The sequence below is a fragment of the Propithecus coquereli genome, unplaced genomic scaffold (genome assembly GCF_000956105.1).
Source record: "Propithecus coquereli isolate 6110/MARCELLA unplaced genomic scaffold, Pcoq_1.0 Scaffold53, whole genome shotgun sequence".
Classification (NCBI taxonomy): domain Eukaryota; kingdom Metazoa; phylum Chordata; class Mammalia; order Primates; family Indriidae; genus Propithecus; species Propithecus coquereli.
In genome coordinates, this window is record NW_012151174.1 from 477,755 (window position 1) to 490,123 (window position 12,369).

Below are 12,369 nucleotides of genomic sequence, written 5' to 3' on the forward strand. Positions count from 1 at the left end.
CAGAGTTAGCAGGAGCTCTGCCAACTCCTGGTACACCTTCCCCCTCCAACCACAGAAATGAAACAACAAACAGAACAACCCGCCCTTTAAGAGGGACAGCAGGATGGAAGGTGCGTGATATTAGGGGTATGGTGTCCTCAGCCTTCTCATTTCACATTGTCCCCATTGTCCTCTTGCTACTTTGGGCCTGGGGTCGCCTCACTCCCAGGGCCACCTCTGCCATTCCTGGAAAACATTTTGGCCTCCTCTGAGCTCTTCCTCTTCTTGAGATGCCACAGAACTTCTCCTTGGGCTGCTCCAGAGCTCCAGAGACATCAATCTCATGGCGCAGGTGAAAGGGTTGGGGAAGATCCTACTCCCCTCTGTACCCGCCCCTGCCCCCGTGTTCTAGCTCTGCTTCCTGCCTCTGTGGAGAGGGGGAGAAGGATGCAGACTCCCTCAGGCTCCTTCCATTCAGCTGCAGCCTCTGCACGGAATGAATCTGCAGAGCCCCTCTGAGGTGCTCCCTGCTGACTCTCCGCTGTGGGAAGTCTTTTCTCTGGTCTCTCCTCCATCGAGCCTGCTGTAGTCTCCATTCATCCCCACATGGCCTTTACAGTTGACCAAGGATAAAACCTTAGGATTTCCGGGACTAGAAATACCTTCCATAACTTAGTGTAACCACCCTAATTAGCAATTAGAGAAACTGAGGCCCAAGTGAGGAAAATATTTAGACCCAGAGTTACCCAAGACAGCAGCAGCAGAACCAGGTACTTTGCTTCACTCCCTCATCCCCATACACACCCTTCACCCCGACCCTTCTTTGCTTTGTTGAGTTGAAAGGCCCAGTCTAGCCCTCAACCTCTGTGCTGTGTAATTCTAAAATATCTCTGTTACCTCTGAATCAATAAGATCAAAATAAAGTTCTCTATTTTGGAGCCAAATGGATATTTGAGCTGGTATGGTTTTTTTTCTTTGTAGGCAAAATTCACATAACATAAAATAATCATTAACCATTTTAAAGTGTGCAAAAGCGAGACAGCACAGGTAGCTATTCATGATACTGGGTAACCATAACCACCGTTTAGTTCCAAGACACTTTATCATCCCAGAAGGAAACCCTGTAACCATTCCTCTCCCTTCCCTCTAGCCTCTGGCAACCACTAGTATGCTTTTGTCTCTACTATAAATGGAATATATGAAATATAAATGGAATCACGTGATCTTTGTGTCTGGCTTCTTTCACTTAGCACAGTGTGTTCAAGGTTCATCCACATTGTAGCAGGTGTATTTCACTCCATTTTATGGTTGGATAATATTCCATTGGATGGAATATTCTATGTATTCATTCACCTGTTGGTGAACAATTGGCTTCTTTCACCTGCTGGTTATTGTGAACAAGGCTGCTATGAACATTCGTGTACAAGGTCGCCCTGCTTGTTTCCTCCATTGTTGGGTGAACAGAAGGAAGGCATTCCTCAGCTTCTAACTAGCTACCTGGAAGGCTCTGGAAGGATGGGGCCAGACCTCCCCTCTCAAGTGTTCTTCAAAGGTGTTTATAAAGCTTAAGCTGTTTGCCCAAATACCTCCCCTTCTGGCTCTCTGCCTGTGGGGAAGAGTGAGGTGGAGGTGATTGTGTAATTTTTTTTTGATGATTATGTAATTGCTGTAATTCCAGAGGGGCAGGGTGATGGATAAGGAAGAGACCAGGAAGGAACATTTCCTCCCTTCTCACCCTTCTTAGCCCTCTTCTTTGTCCTCAATCCATCAACCTGGCCTCATAGATGCCTCCCCAAGCTCCATTCTTCCTGGATTAGGTGGAGAGATCAGATCACTGCCGCCCTCACCTGGGTAAGGATACTTTCTCTCTCCCTTCCTGTCTCAATATGAAGACCAGACTGACAAACCACCACCACCACCGCACACATGCCACCACAGGTAGTTAAGAGATGACTCCTGAATGGGTATAAGGAAGAGGCAGTGTTGGGGGGAGCAGAATGGGAGGGGAGGCAGAAGCTGAGAGAGTCAAAGGAGGCAGCCTAAACTTGGGTCACTACCCCGAGAAAGACATCCTAGCAGCAGATCTAAGACATAGCTACAAGAGAGGATTTTGAATGTTCTCACCACAAAGAAATGATAAATGTCTCATGTGATGAATATGCTAATTACCCTAATTTGATTGTTACACATTGTATACATGTATCAAGACATCATACAGTGGCTAGGCTAGGTGGCTAACGCCTGTAATTCTAATACTTTGAGAGGCCAGGCATTTTAGACCAGACTGAGCAAGAGTGAGACCCCATGTCTACAAAAAAAATAGAAAGATTAGTGAGGAGTGATGGCATGCACCTGTTGTCCCAGGTACTCAGGAGGCTGAGGCAGGAGGATTGCTTGAGCCTAGGAGTTAGAGGTTGCAGTGAGCTATAACGACGCCACTGCACCCTAGCACAGCCATAGAGTGAGACCTTGTCTCAAGAAAAAAAAAAGAAAGAAAAAATTTATACTGTACCCATAAATATGTACAGTTATTATGTGTCAATTAAAAAATTTAAAATTTAAAAAACTGATTAATCAGGATATTTCTAATTAAATGATCAACAAAATGTCTTCCCTGTTGTCTATGAAGACTTTCTAAACAAAGATGGTCACTCTATCTGATAGATCGGGAAACAGGCCGAGAGGTTAAGTGACTTGCCCAGTGAAGAAAAGATGGAGCTGAAACTTATGCCCAGATTGTCTGAACCCTAAACTCAATAGCCTAAAAAGATATTCAACTGCCTCTTGCACCCCACCAAGAAATGCTGAATCATAAATTAAGCTGAGGGAGAAGAACTGGGAGACTGGAAATACAAAGAAAGGGGAATGGCCCCAGTGGATTTCCCTGTGCAAATTCAATTTACCTTTATTCAGCCAGGAGATTATACGTTATATAATCACCTCCCAGAAAAGGCAATCTCTTCCTTGATGCTGTCTGTGCCCGGAAAATTTGAATCCGAGGGTGTTCAGATTTCTGTATAAGTTGATTTCCCAGAACCTATTTAGGCAGGATCTGGTGCCCAGGATACAACTTCTTGGCCTGGCACCACCATGGAGCTGGGAGCCAGTTTCACCGTCTTTCTGGGACTCTGCTTGTCCTGCCTCATCATCCTCATTGCTTGGAAACGAACCAACAAGGGAGGAAAGCTGCCCCCAGGCCCCACACCAATACCTTTCCTGGGGAACCTGCCACAAGTTCGCACTGATGCCACCTTTCAGTCTTTCCTGAAGGTGAGTCCCCTCACACAGGGCGAGAAGCAACTAATGCTATAGCCCGATACACACAGAACCTTATAACTTCTTGAAAATAGACTCTTGGAAACACAGACTTTCCAAACCTAAGAATTCTGGAATTCCAGAGTCCTAAAATTTTGGAAACACAAGTTCCTAGGGCATCGAAATAAGACTTTCAAAATCTCAAAACTTTGGAATCGCAGTGCATCATATTTTTATACACAAGGACTCTTGTACTCACGTTGTCTTAGAAATATGTAACTTACCATTATGAAATCTTAAGATTCTAGAAACTTAGCATTTAAGAGACAGAAGGATGGATCTTGGAATTCTTCTAATCCAGGTTCATTATTTTATATGTGAGGGAACTAAGTCTTATGGGAAGGTGCAGATTCTTGCCCAAGATCACAGGAGCAAAGATTTCTATACCTTTTTCCCAGTAGTCCTTCCAAACCCAGGGTTTAACTGCATTCATTATTCTTCCCACGTCTGTATCCCTATAAAATCGTTATCCTCTTTGCTCTACACTTGGTATGCCAATTAACATCCTCCTCTTGTGTCTTCTTTCACTCCCAGCTCAGCGAGAAACACGGCCCCATGTTCACTGTGTATATGGGACCCCGGCCAATAGTTGTTTTATGTGGACGTGAAGCAGTGAAGGAAGCCCTGGTAGACCAAGCAGATGAGTTCAGTGGCTGTGGAAACTTGGCTTCAGTAGACTAAAACGTCCAAGGTCATGGTAGGTAGAAACAACAACAAGAAAAACAGAAGCTGTTCATAATGGACTCCTCATGTTCCAAGTTCTTTGATAATGACTTTACATGAATTATTGCATCAACTCCTTTCAGAGGGCTTTTAATATTGTACTGATTTTGTAAATGAAAAAGCGGTGGATAAGAAAGGTTAGGTTATGTCACACAGTAAGTGGTAGGACCACTTTATATTTAACCCACACCATATGACTCTAGAGTGTTTCCTGAGTCATTTCTATTCATACTTTTAATGGATTACTGAGTGATACTCTATGTATCCGCTGGAGCCCTCATATCCGACCTTACCTCTCGTCTTCTTACACACATACACATGCCTAACCCATAGATCTCTGCCTCCTCCATTTAGATAGATCCCTTTCTCCAATACATCCATTTCTAACTGCCCACATCCTTCAGTTCCAAGCAGGCTCACCCCATTCTTTCCATCCTTCCGTCTATCTATCCCTGTACCTTCCCTTCCTTATGTCCATTGATCCATGAATTCATTAAAAGTCCATTTATTATTCTTTCTATACAAACAGCTTTTGCTCTATTATCTATACATCTATCAATCAACTTTCTATTTATCCATCCATCCATTCATTAACCCTTCCATCATTCATACATCTATAATCTTTCTGTCCATCCATCCTTCCAGCCATTATTCATGTATCTCAAATCATCTATCCATTAACCCTTCACCCATCCATTAACTCTTTCATCTATCCAACCAGCCATCCGTCGTTCCAGTCATAAACTCTTTCTGCTATTCATCAATCAATGAAAACAATTTCATTAAATTTCCATTAAATTTTAATGCATCAGAATAAGACTCTCATCAATCCATACATCTGGTAATTTCTAAATATTTCTTGCTACATGGAAACTCCTTTTCTATGGATATATTCATGTACAAGTGTGAGCTTCTGTGTACATGTACATACATATATCTAGAGAATTGAAGTGGTGTATATAAAATAAAATTAGTATCCCATTCCAGAGTACTCTATATGCATTCTATCCATACCACCCTCTGCCTCCCGTGCATTTATTTATTTATCCAGTTCCAGCTTTCTTTCCTGTAAGAACTTACAGGATATGATGCCATAAAGGAGGCCCTGGTGGACCAGGCTGAGGAATTGAGCGGGCGAGGTGAGCAGGCCACCTTCGACTGGCTCTTCAAAGGCTATGGTGAGGGGGACCCTGGGCGGAGGAATGTGATCAGGCAGACTGCATGGCCTCAGTTTTCCCACTCAACTGCCCACTAGAGCCTGTGGCAAAGAACTTAGTCTGCTGTCTCTCCATAAATGATCATTGTCTCTGTCACTGACCTGTCCCAGTATCCATGTCCCGATTTCTCCCTGCCTCTCTCTGCCCCTGTCTCCCTGTCCTCTCACAGATGTCTCTTCCTTCCCCTAAGCCTCCATCTCCTACAACCTTTGGGGATTTCTGTTTTCAAACCCTCGTCCTCTATCTCCATTTGTCTTTTTGTCATTCTCAGCTTCTGTGCTTCTCCACGTTTCTCTCTCTCCTCCTGCCCTCCCTTTTTCCTTCTTCTGTCTTATAATCTCACTTGATTCCTGCTTCAAAATCCCCCTGCCTCCACCTCCTGATAACGATCTCTCCTCTTTCCAGCCCCTCTCTGTTTCTCCCTAGTTATCTCTCTTCTCCAGCTCACTTTTAGAATCCTTCACCATTTTTCCTTCCACTTTCCAGATCTCCACATATCTCACCTCCTCTCCCTCCGTCCTCCACCCTCTTTCTATCCCTCTCCCTCCTTCCTGTCCTCCTCCATTGAGTGTCCCCGTCCCTGTCTGTGCATCTGTCTTGCCTCTGCCTCTGCCTTCTGATTTTCTTCCCTCGCTCCCTGTCTCCCTGCACAACCCCACAGCCACCCTGCCCTTGGAAGCCCCTTGGAACTGTTGGAACTGGTCTGGGGCCTGCCCCGGCCGCTCTCTGACCTCCTGCACCCCTGCACTCACCTCCCAGACATGGCATTCAGCAATGGCCAGCGCACCAAGCAGCTGCAGCACTACTGCATGACCACACTGCGGGACTTCAGCATGGGCAAGCGAGGCATCGAGGAGTGCATACAGGAGGAGGTGGGCTTCCTCACTGAGAAATTTAGGGGCACACGCGGTGAGCAGAAGGGACCCCGGAGTGCTAAGGGACGAGAAGGAAAATGCCAGGAACCTCACGTTCTGGCCGGGCATGGGGACTTGGTTGGGGAAAGGCTTCTGTGTTTCCTGCTCTGGATTGTGGAGCTGGGAACTTGGCCCATCACAACAGTTCCCTTCTCAGACTGGCAGCAGCCCACCAAGTTCACTCTCTCCCTCCAATTCCCATCTCTCCCTCAACCCGCCCCACCCCGCAGGCGCCATCATCGATCCCACCTTCTTCCTGAGCCGAACAGTCTCCAATGTCATCAGCTCCGTTGTCTTTGGGGACCGCTTTGACTATGAGAACAAAGAGCTGCTGTCACTGCTGCGTATGATGAAGGGCAGCCTTGCGTTCACAGCTACATCCACAGGACAGGTAAACTGTCCTGACAGTGTCCCCTCAAGATCAGCCCCCAATCTTCAGAACTGAACAGTTGCATCACAGCCCAGCATGGGTGCCCACTACTCAGTCTGCAAGAACACCTGAATATATCAACACATGTTCCCCCCAAAAAACAAAGTCTGCAAGCATAATACATACCTTAAACTTGGTCTCTCACCTGGGCAGGTATTCTTGTCCCAGGCTATCTTACTATATAACAACAGATGCTCTCTATTCAGTCCTTCTGAAAATCGTAATGCATGGAAAAGTCACCACCTTAACCAACCTCGTGAATACCTGAACACCTAGCGCTACCAAATCCAGAAAACTAAAATCATTTCATGTCTACACGGGTTTCCAAAATCAGCCCACTGGAACATCTAGACAAGTGCCCTCTACTTGACCCACCTAAGTACCTGAACAGCTGGACAGGTACCATAACCAACACCCCTAAACACTTAAATATCTGGACAGATTGTTTCCCGAACACCCAAATAAGTGTCTCCCACTGTGCCTGCCCAAACACCTTACGGAAGTGAATACTTAAACACCTGAACAGGTATCCCCTCCCACTTGAACACCTGAACACCAACCCCACTTTAATACCTGAACTCCTTTACAAAAGCCACCAATGTAGATCCAATAATTATCTGGATACCTGTTTCTAACCAAGCCCCCCTGAATGCCTAAACACCTAGGCAGGTAACCTCTCCACCATACCAGTCCTACCTCAGGAGGTATACACCTTCGAATTCAACCTCATTTGAATATGTGAACACCTAGATGTGTGCCCCAATCCAGCCTCACATGACTATCTAAAACCTAGACATGTGACCCAATCATCTAGCCTAACAGTGAGAGTTAGGTGAGACAGTGGCTATGACACATAACGCACATGAAGACTTATATATATGTTACCATCCAGACCCACCTACGTTCTTAGAAATCTGGACAGCTGCCTTTAAACCAGTGCCTTCATTGCCCTGAGACAGGTTCCATTTCCATCACGTCCTACACACTGACTGCTGTCTTTCCTTTCCCTTCCTCTCTCCCCACCCCTAGCTCTATGAGATGTTCTATTCCGTGATGAAACACCTGCCAGGACCACAGCAGCAGGCCTTTAGGGAGCTGCAGGGGCTGGATGACTTCATAGCCAAGAAGGTGGTGCACAACCAGCACACACTGGATCCCAACTACCCACGGGACTTCATCGACTCCTTTCTCATCCGCATGCAGGAGGTACTCCCCAGCAGCCAGTGTGGGGAGGTCCAAAGTCCAGCAGTGGGAAATAAGACTGAGGAGAAGGAGAAACAACAGAGACCCATCCAAATGAGCCCCATCATAACAATCTTCACAATCCCCACAGTTATAGTAACCATCGTTGTTCCATCTTCTGAGCCCTTGCCCATGGGCAGAAGTTGTGCATGTGAATCACAGTAGCAAGTGCTTCTAAGGCACTACTATGCACCAGGCACTGCATTAAGTGCTTTAAGATATTCACCTGTTTCTCACTCACAAAAGCTCTTCAAAGAGGTTCTATCATGTCCCAATTTTACAAATGAGGTAACGGGCTGAGAGAGTGTAAGTGGCTTATTTGAGGTCACACAGTGAGGAAGCCACAAACCTTAGCTGAGACCCTGGTCTCTCTGACACTAAGCCTGGTGCTTTTAGCCACCATACTCTCTCAACTTTCATACCCTGGTTATCAGATACACCTGTGGAGACAGGTGACCTGGCTTTGCTGTGTGACATTGGAGGAACCCTACCTCCTTCTACATGTCAGTCTCCCATCTGTGAAGAAAGGTGGGAGGGCTTTATGGAGTCTGAAGTTCAGGGTTAAAGGATCAAGGGAAGGGATTCCTCCCTAGTAAGCTCCAAGGTTTAGGGAAGGAATAGGATGCTGTTGCTGGAAACTCTGTGTGTGCATGTCAGAGAATCTATCTCTTTTTAACTCTCTCTCACTCACTCAATCTTGCTGTCTCTGTCCTTTCTCATTCTCTCTCTATCCCTCTCTTTCTAAATATTGCTACCATGTAAAAAGTGACAACCTAGCGGGGTACAGGAGGCATCGCTTGAGCCCAGGAGTTTAAATCTAGCCTGGGAAACATAGTGAGACTTTGTCTCTGTTAAAAAAAAGAAAAGTGACAACTAAACTGATAATTAAAGGTCAGATAGCCAGGCAAAGAACATGAGCATTTTGAGCAGAGCCAGCAGCAGGGGCAAAGGCTGAAAACTGGAGAGAGCCTGGAGTATGTAGCGTCTCTTTCCCACCCTTGATCTGGATCTAAGAGAGGTAGGTCCATAGGAAAAGCCCCAGAAGAGTACCAAGGGCATGGGGACTAAGCTCAGCCTAAAGCTCTCTCCCCCTGCAGGAGCAGAAGAACCCAAACATGGCATTCTGCATGAAGAACCTGGTGCTGACCACGCTTAACCTCTTCCTCGCAGGCACCGAGACTTTCAGCATGACCCTACGCTGTGGCATCTTGCTGCTCATGAAACACCCAGATGTAGAGGGTAAGGCTAGAGGGGGAGGGAAGTAGAGGACCACAAACCCCCAAAACTGCTCTGTGCCTCGTGCCATGTCCCCACCCCTCCCAGATCCCTGGGCCCTCAGACACACCTTGCTCTCCAGAGACAGGGCAATCAATATTCAGATGATAGTCATCAGCTGAGTCTCACTAGCTGCCAGAATACTGAAAATGTCTGAAATAACTGGTAAACCACTCTAGTGCTAAGTTCTCTGTGTGATCACTGCCTGCTCCTCCAGATCATCACCTAAGATTTCTAATTTGCATGTCCCCCATGATTTTGGCATGACCAGGTTAACAGGACCCTGCTCCAAAATGCATATGGCCAATGTCTATTTTGAATGCTCTACATTCATGTCATACATAGATCCATGTAATCCATCACATTTTATCTATTTGGACTATACTTCCTTGCTCTGAGAACCCTGGACACTTAAGCACATTCCTCCTCCTCCTCCAGCCAAGGTCCATGAGGAGATTTACCAGGTGATTGGCAAGAACCGGCATCCCAGGTTTGAGGACCGGGCCAAAATGTCCTACACAAAAGCAGTGATCCACGAGATCGAAAGATTTGGAGACCTAAGCCCAATGGGCCTGGCCCACCGGTTCACCAAGTTTCAGGACTTCTTCCTCCCAAAGGTATTGCCCAGCCTAGAGGTGCCGGGAACGTGGACAACGTTCCCCCAAAAAACCGGGTCCCTTTGGTAGAGTTGCAATGGATAAGAAAATAATAGAGAAAAATGAAAATAAAAGAATACACAGAGACAAAGATATAGTTTTATAAGTTTATAAAGATAATAGGCAAAGCAAGATCTCAGGGGGCCTAGACCTTCTCCGTGGGTCTCAAAAAGCCCTGAATGAGGTCTTACATGGTAACTTCTAGGGAATAGTGATTAATTGCCAGGGGTAACGGATTTACATAACAACAGGTAGCTCCTCTCAGGTTAACAGATTTTCAAAATGTTTCCACAGAGCCTTTAACTAATTCTATCTATGTGAACAAATGGTTATAAAATCTTTCAAAGGTTAACTTCTAAGTTGTAAGGTAAATTTATCACTTAACAGAGGGGTTAAACAAAGATATGTTGGCTCCATATTTATTAGGTTATTGTGAATGGAGACAGGTAATGTGGAGTGTTCAAACAAGAGCTTTCCCTGTAGCCATTTGGGCAGCTGTCTGTTCCGGGGGGCACTCCATTGTCAGCTCTCATCCTGTAGTTTTTAACAGATTTACTTTGCTTTACAAAGCAAATCCAAACCTTTAGGTCTGAGAAACGTGACGCCTTGTGGGATACAGCCGCTACTGTCTTTCAGAGACGCCCTTCTGAGTGTAACAGCATTTGAAATGCAAACCAACACGTTCACATATTCCTTCAGGGCAAAGCTTTGAAAAACTCCTAAGACAAATCCTGTCTGCAAACACGTTTTTATTAATTTATGGAGCAACATAGAAGGACCTCTAACCCACTCCTTATGGTCCCAGCACCCCATCCTCATGAGTAGTTCTCTAACCCCTGTTCCAGTCCCTCCATCAAAGTCTTCCCCAACCATCATGTCCTTTCAACATTCCCACTCAGAGGCTCCTGAATCCCATGTCTCCCCCAGACTTTTTGCTTCAGGGGAATCAACCCCATGTCCCCAAACTTCCTGTCTTAGGGACATGAACCTTATTGTCCCCAAAGCCCCTCCCTGAGATGACCCCAGCTCCCATCCCTCCCGTTTCTCTTCTCCTCGGGCACCCAAACTCCCCCCTTTTTCCCCTATATACTTTCAGCACACCAATCCTTCAACCTGCCTTAACAAATACACCTTCCTTCTCCCTACCAGGGCAACGAAGTGTTCCCTATGCTGGGCTCTGTGCTCGCAGACTCCAAGTTCTTCTCCAAACCCCGAGATTTTGCTCCCCAGCACTTCATGGATGAGAAGGGGCAGTTCAAGAAGAGTGACGCTTTTGTGCCCTTCTCCATTGGTAAGAGATGCAGGCCACTGCTCACACCAACAGGGGCCTCCCTCGTCCCCTCACTGAGCTGTAGCCTCGTATCTTTCTCCAGCCTGGACACTTCTCTTAGAATCTACCCTTGAGCCAACCAGCTGATGCTCCCATAACTACCAAGCACCAAGTACCTGCACCCAGGCAAAAGGGAAGGTATGGGGAAAATCAAGGTCCATAGTAAATGAGAGATTTGTCCAAGGTGATACTGCAAATTTTTCAGATCTCTAGAAAGAAGATATCTGACAGCACGACAACCACATCTGAGAGTGCATTTGGCAGCAAAGGCCATCTACACCCTCCATGGCTACAGCCTGCCATAGGTCACCCCATGTCATGTACAAAGGAAACAGGCTCAGAGAGGTTTAGATCCTCCTCTGAAAGTCTCCCGGGGAGAATGCAGCTGGAGGTCAGTAGTGGGGTGACGAGGCAGTGAGAGTGGGCTTCACTTCTTCCCCTCCCACCTCTCCTCTTCAGGAAGGAGAAGGCCTGGCTTGAATGGAGCTCTTTCTCTTCCTAATCACCATCATGCAGAACTTCCGCTTCAAGTCCCTGCAGTCGCCTGAGGACATCGACGTATCCCCCAAGCACGTGGGCTTAACTAGGATCCCACCATACTATACCATGAGCTTCCTGCCTCGCTGAGGGAGGGCTGTGTGGGGCCAGGGCTCATGGGCGGGGCGAAAGGAAGGGGTGGGGCAGGGGCGAATGTAGTAGGAGTTGCGGGGTCATGGAAAGGGGGCTCGGAAAAGGAAGGCCAGGTGGATTGAAGGAGGAGGGGAATGGAATCATTTCACCCTGATAGACGCTTCAGTGCTGGGATCAGAGGAAGGGAAGACTTACAGTGTGGTACCAATGATAATAATAGCAGGTTCTCCGTGTAAGCTCCGCGCTAAAGGTGTTACACGTTCACCTCGCTAAATGCTCACAATTCTAGGCCAAGGGGAACAGTGTTCATGCCCATTTTACACATGACAAAGCTGAGCCTCACAAAGTTTAAGTCTGTCTCTGAGGTCTCACGGAAGAGCAGTACCCAGGAAGTCCTTGAACACAGATCTGTGCCCACAGCTCTTTGGACAGATTAGGAAAAGTCACCCTTTTCTCAAGTTAACAACTTGGTATATTATCACACAACCTGAAAAGTCCTGTCCCTCGCCCACATTCTTGTCCACTCATTTTTGAGTCACAAATTCATTATCTTTTGTCATCAGCCTTGAACACCAGAGAGAGCATTGTCTGTGGCCCCTACCAGGTAAGGCCATTGGGTCCCATTCAGAGTCATTCCAGGGACAGGAATTATATCTCT

The 12,369-nt window shown here is 46.5% G+C and overlaps 1 protein-coding gene across 1 annotated transcript; it reads left to right on the plus strand.

Moving 5' to 3' along the window:
* The first annotated feature begins 3,069 nt into the window (after window positions 1–3,069).
* Window positions 3,070–11,708, plus strand: LOC105820478 (cytochrome P450 2A13-like). The gene is given in 10 exon segments (XM_012656962.1): window positions 3,070–3,249; window positions 3,829–3,898; window positions 5,100–5,195; window positions 5,994–6,143; window positions 6,379–6,539; window positions 7,608–7,784; window positions 8,918–9,059; window positions 9,534–9,712; window positions 10,901–11,086; window positions 11,541–11,708. Coding segments are annotated over 10 exon segments (1,509 nt in total).
* Window positions 11,709–12,369: the final 661 nt, after the last annotated feature.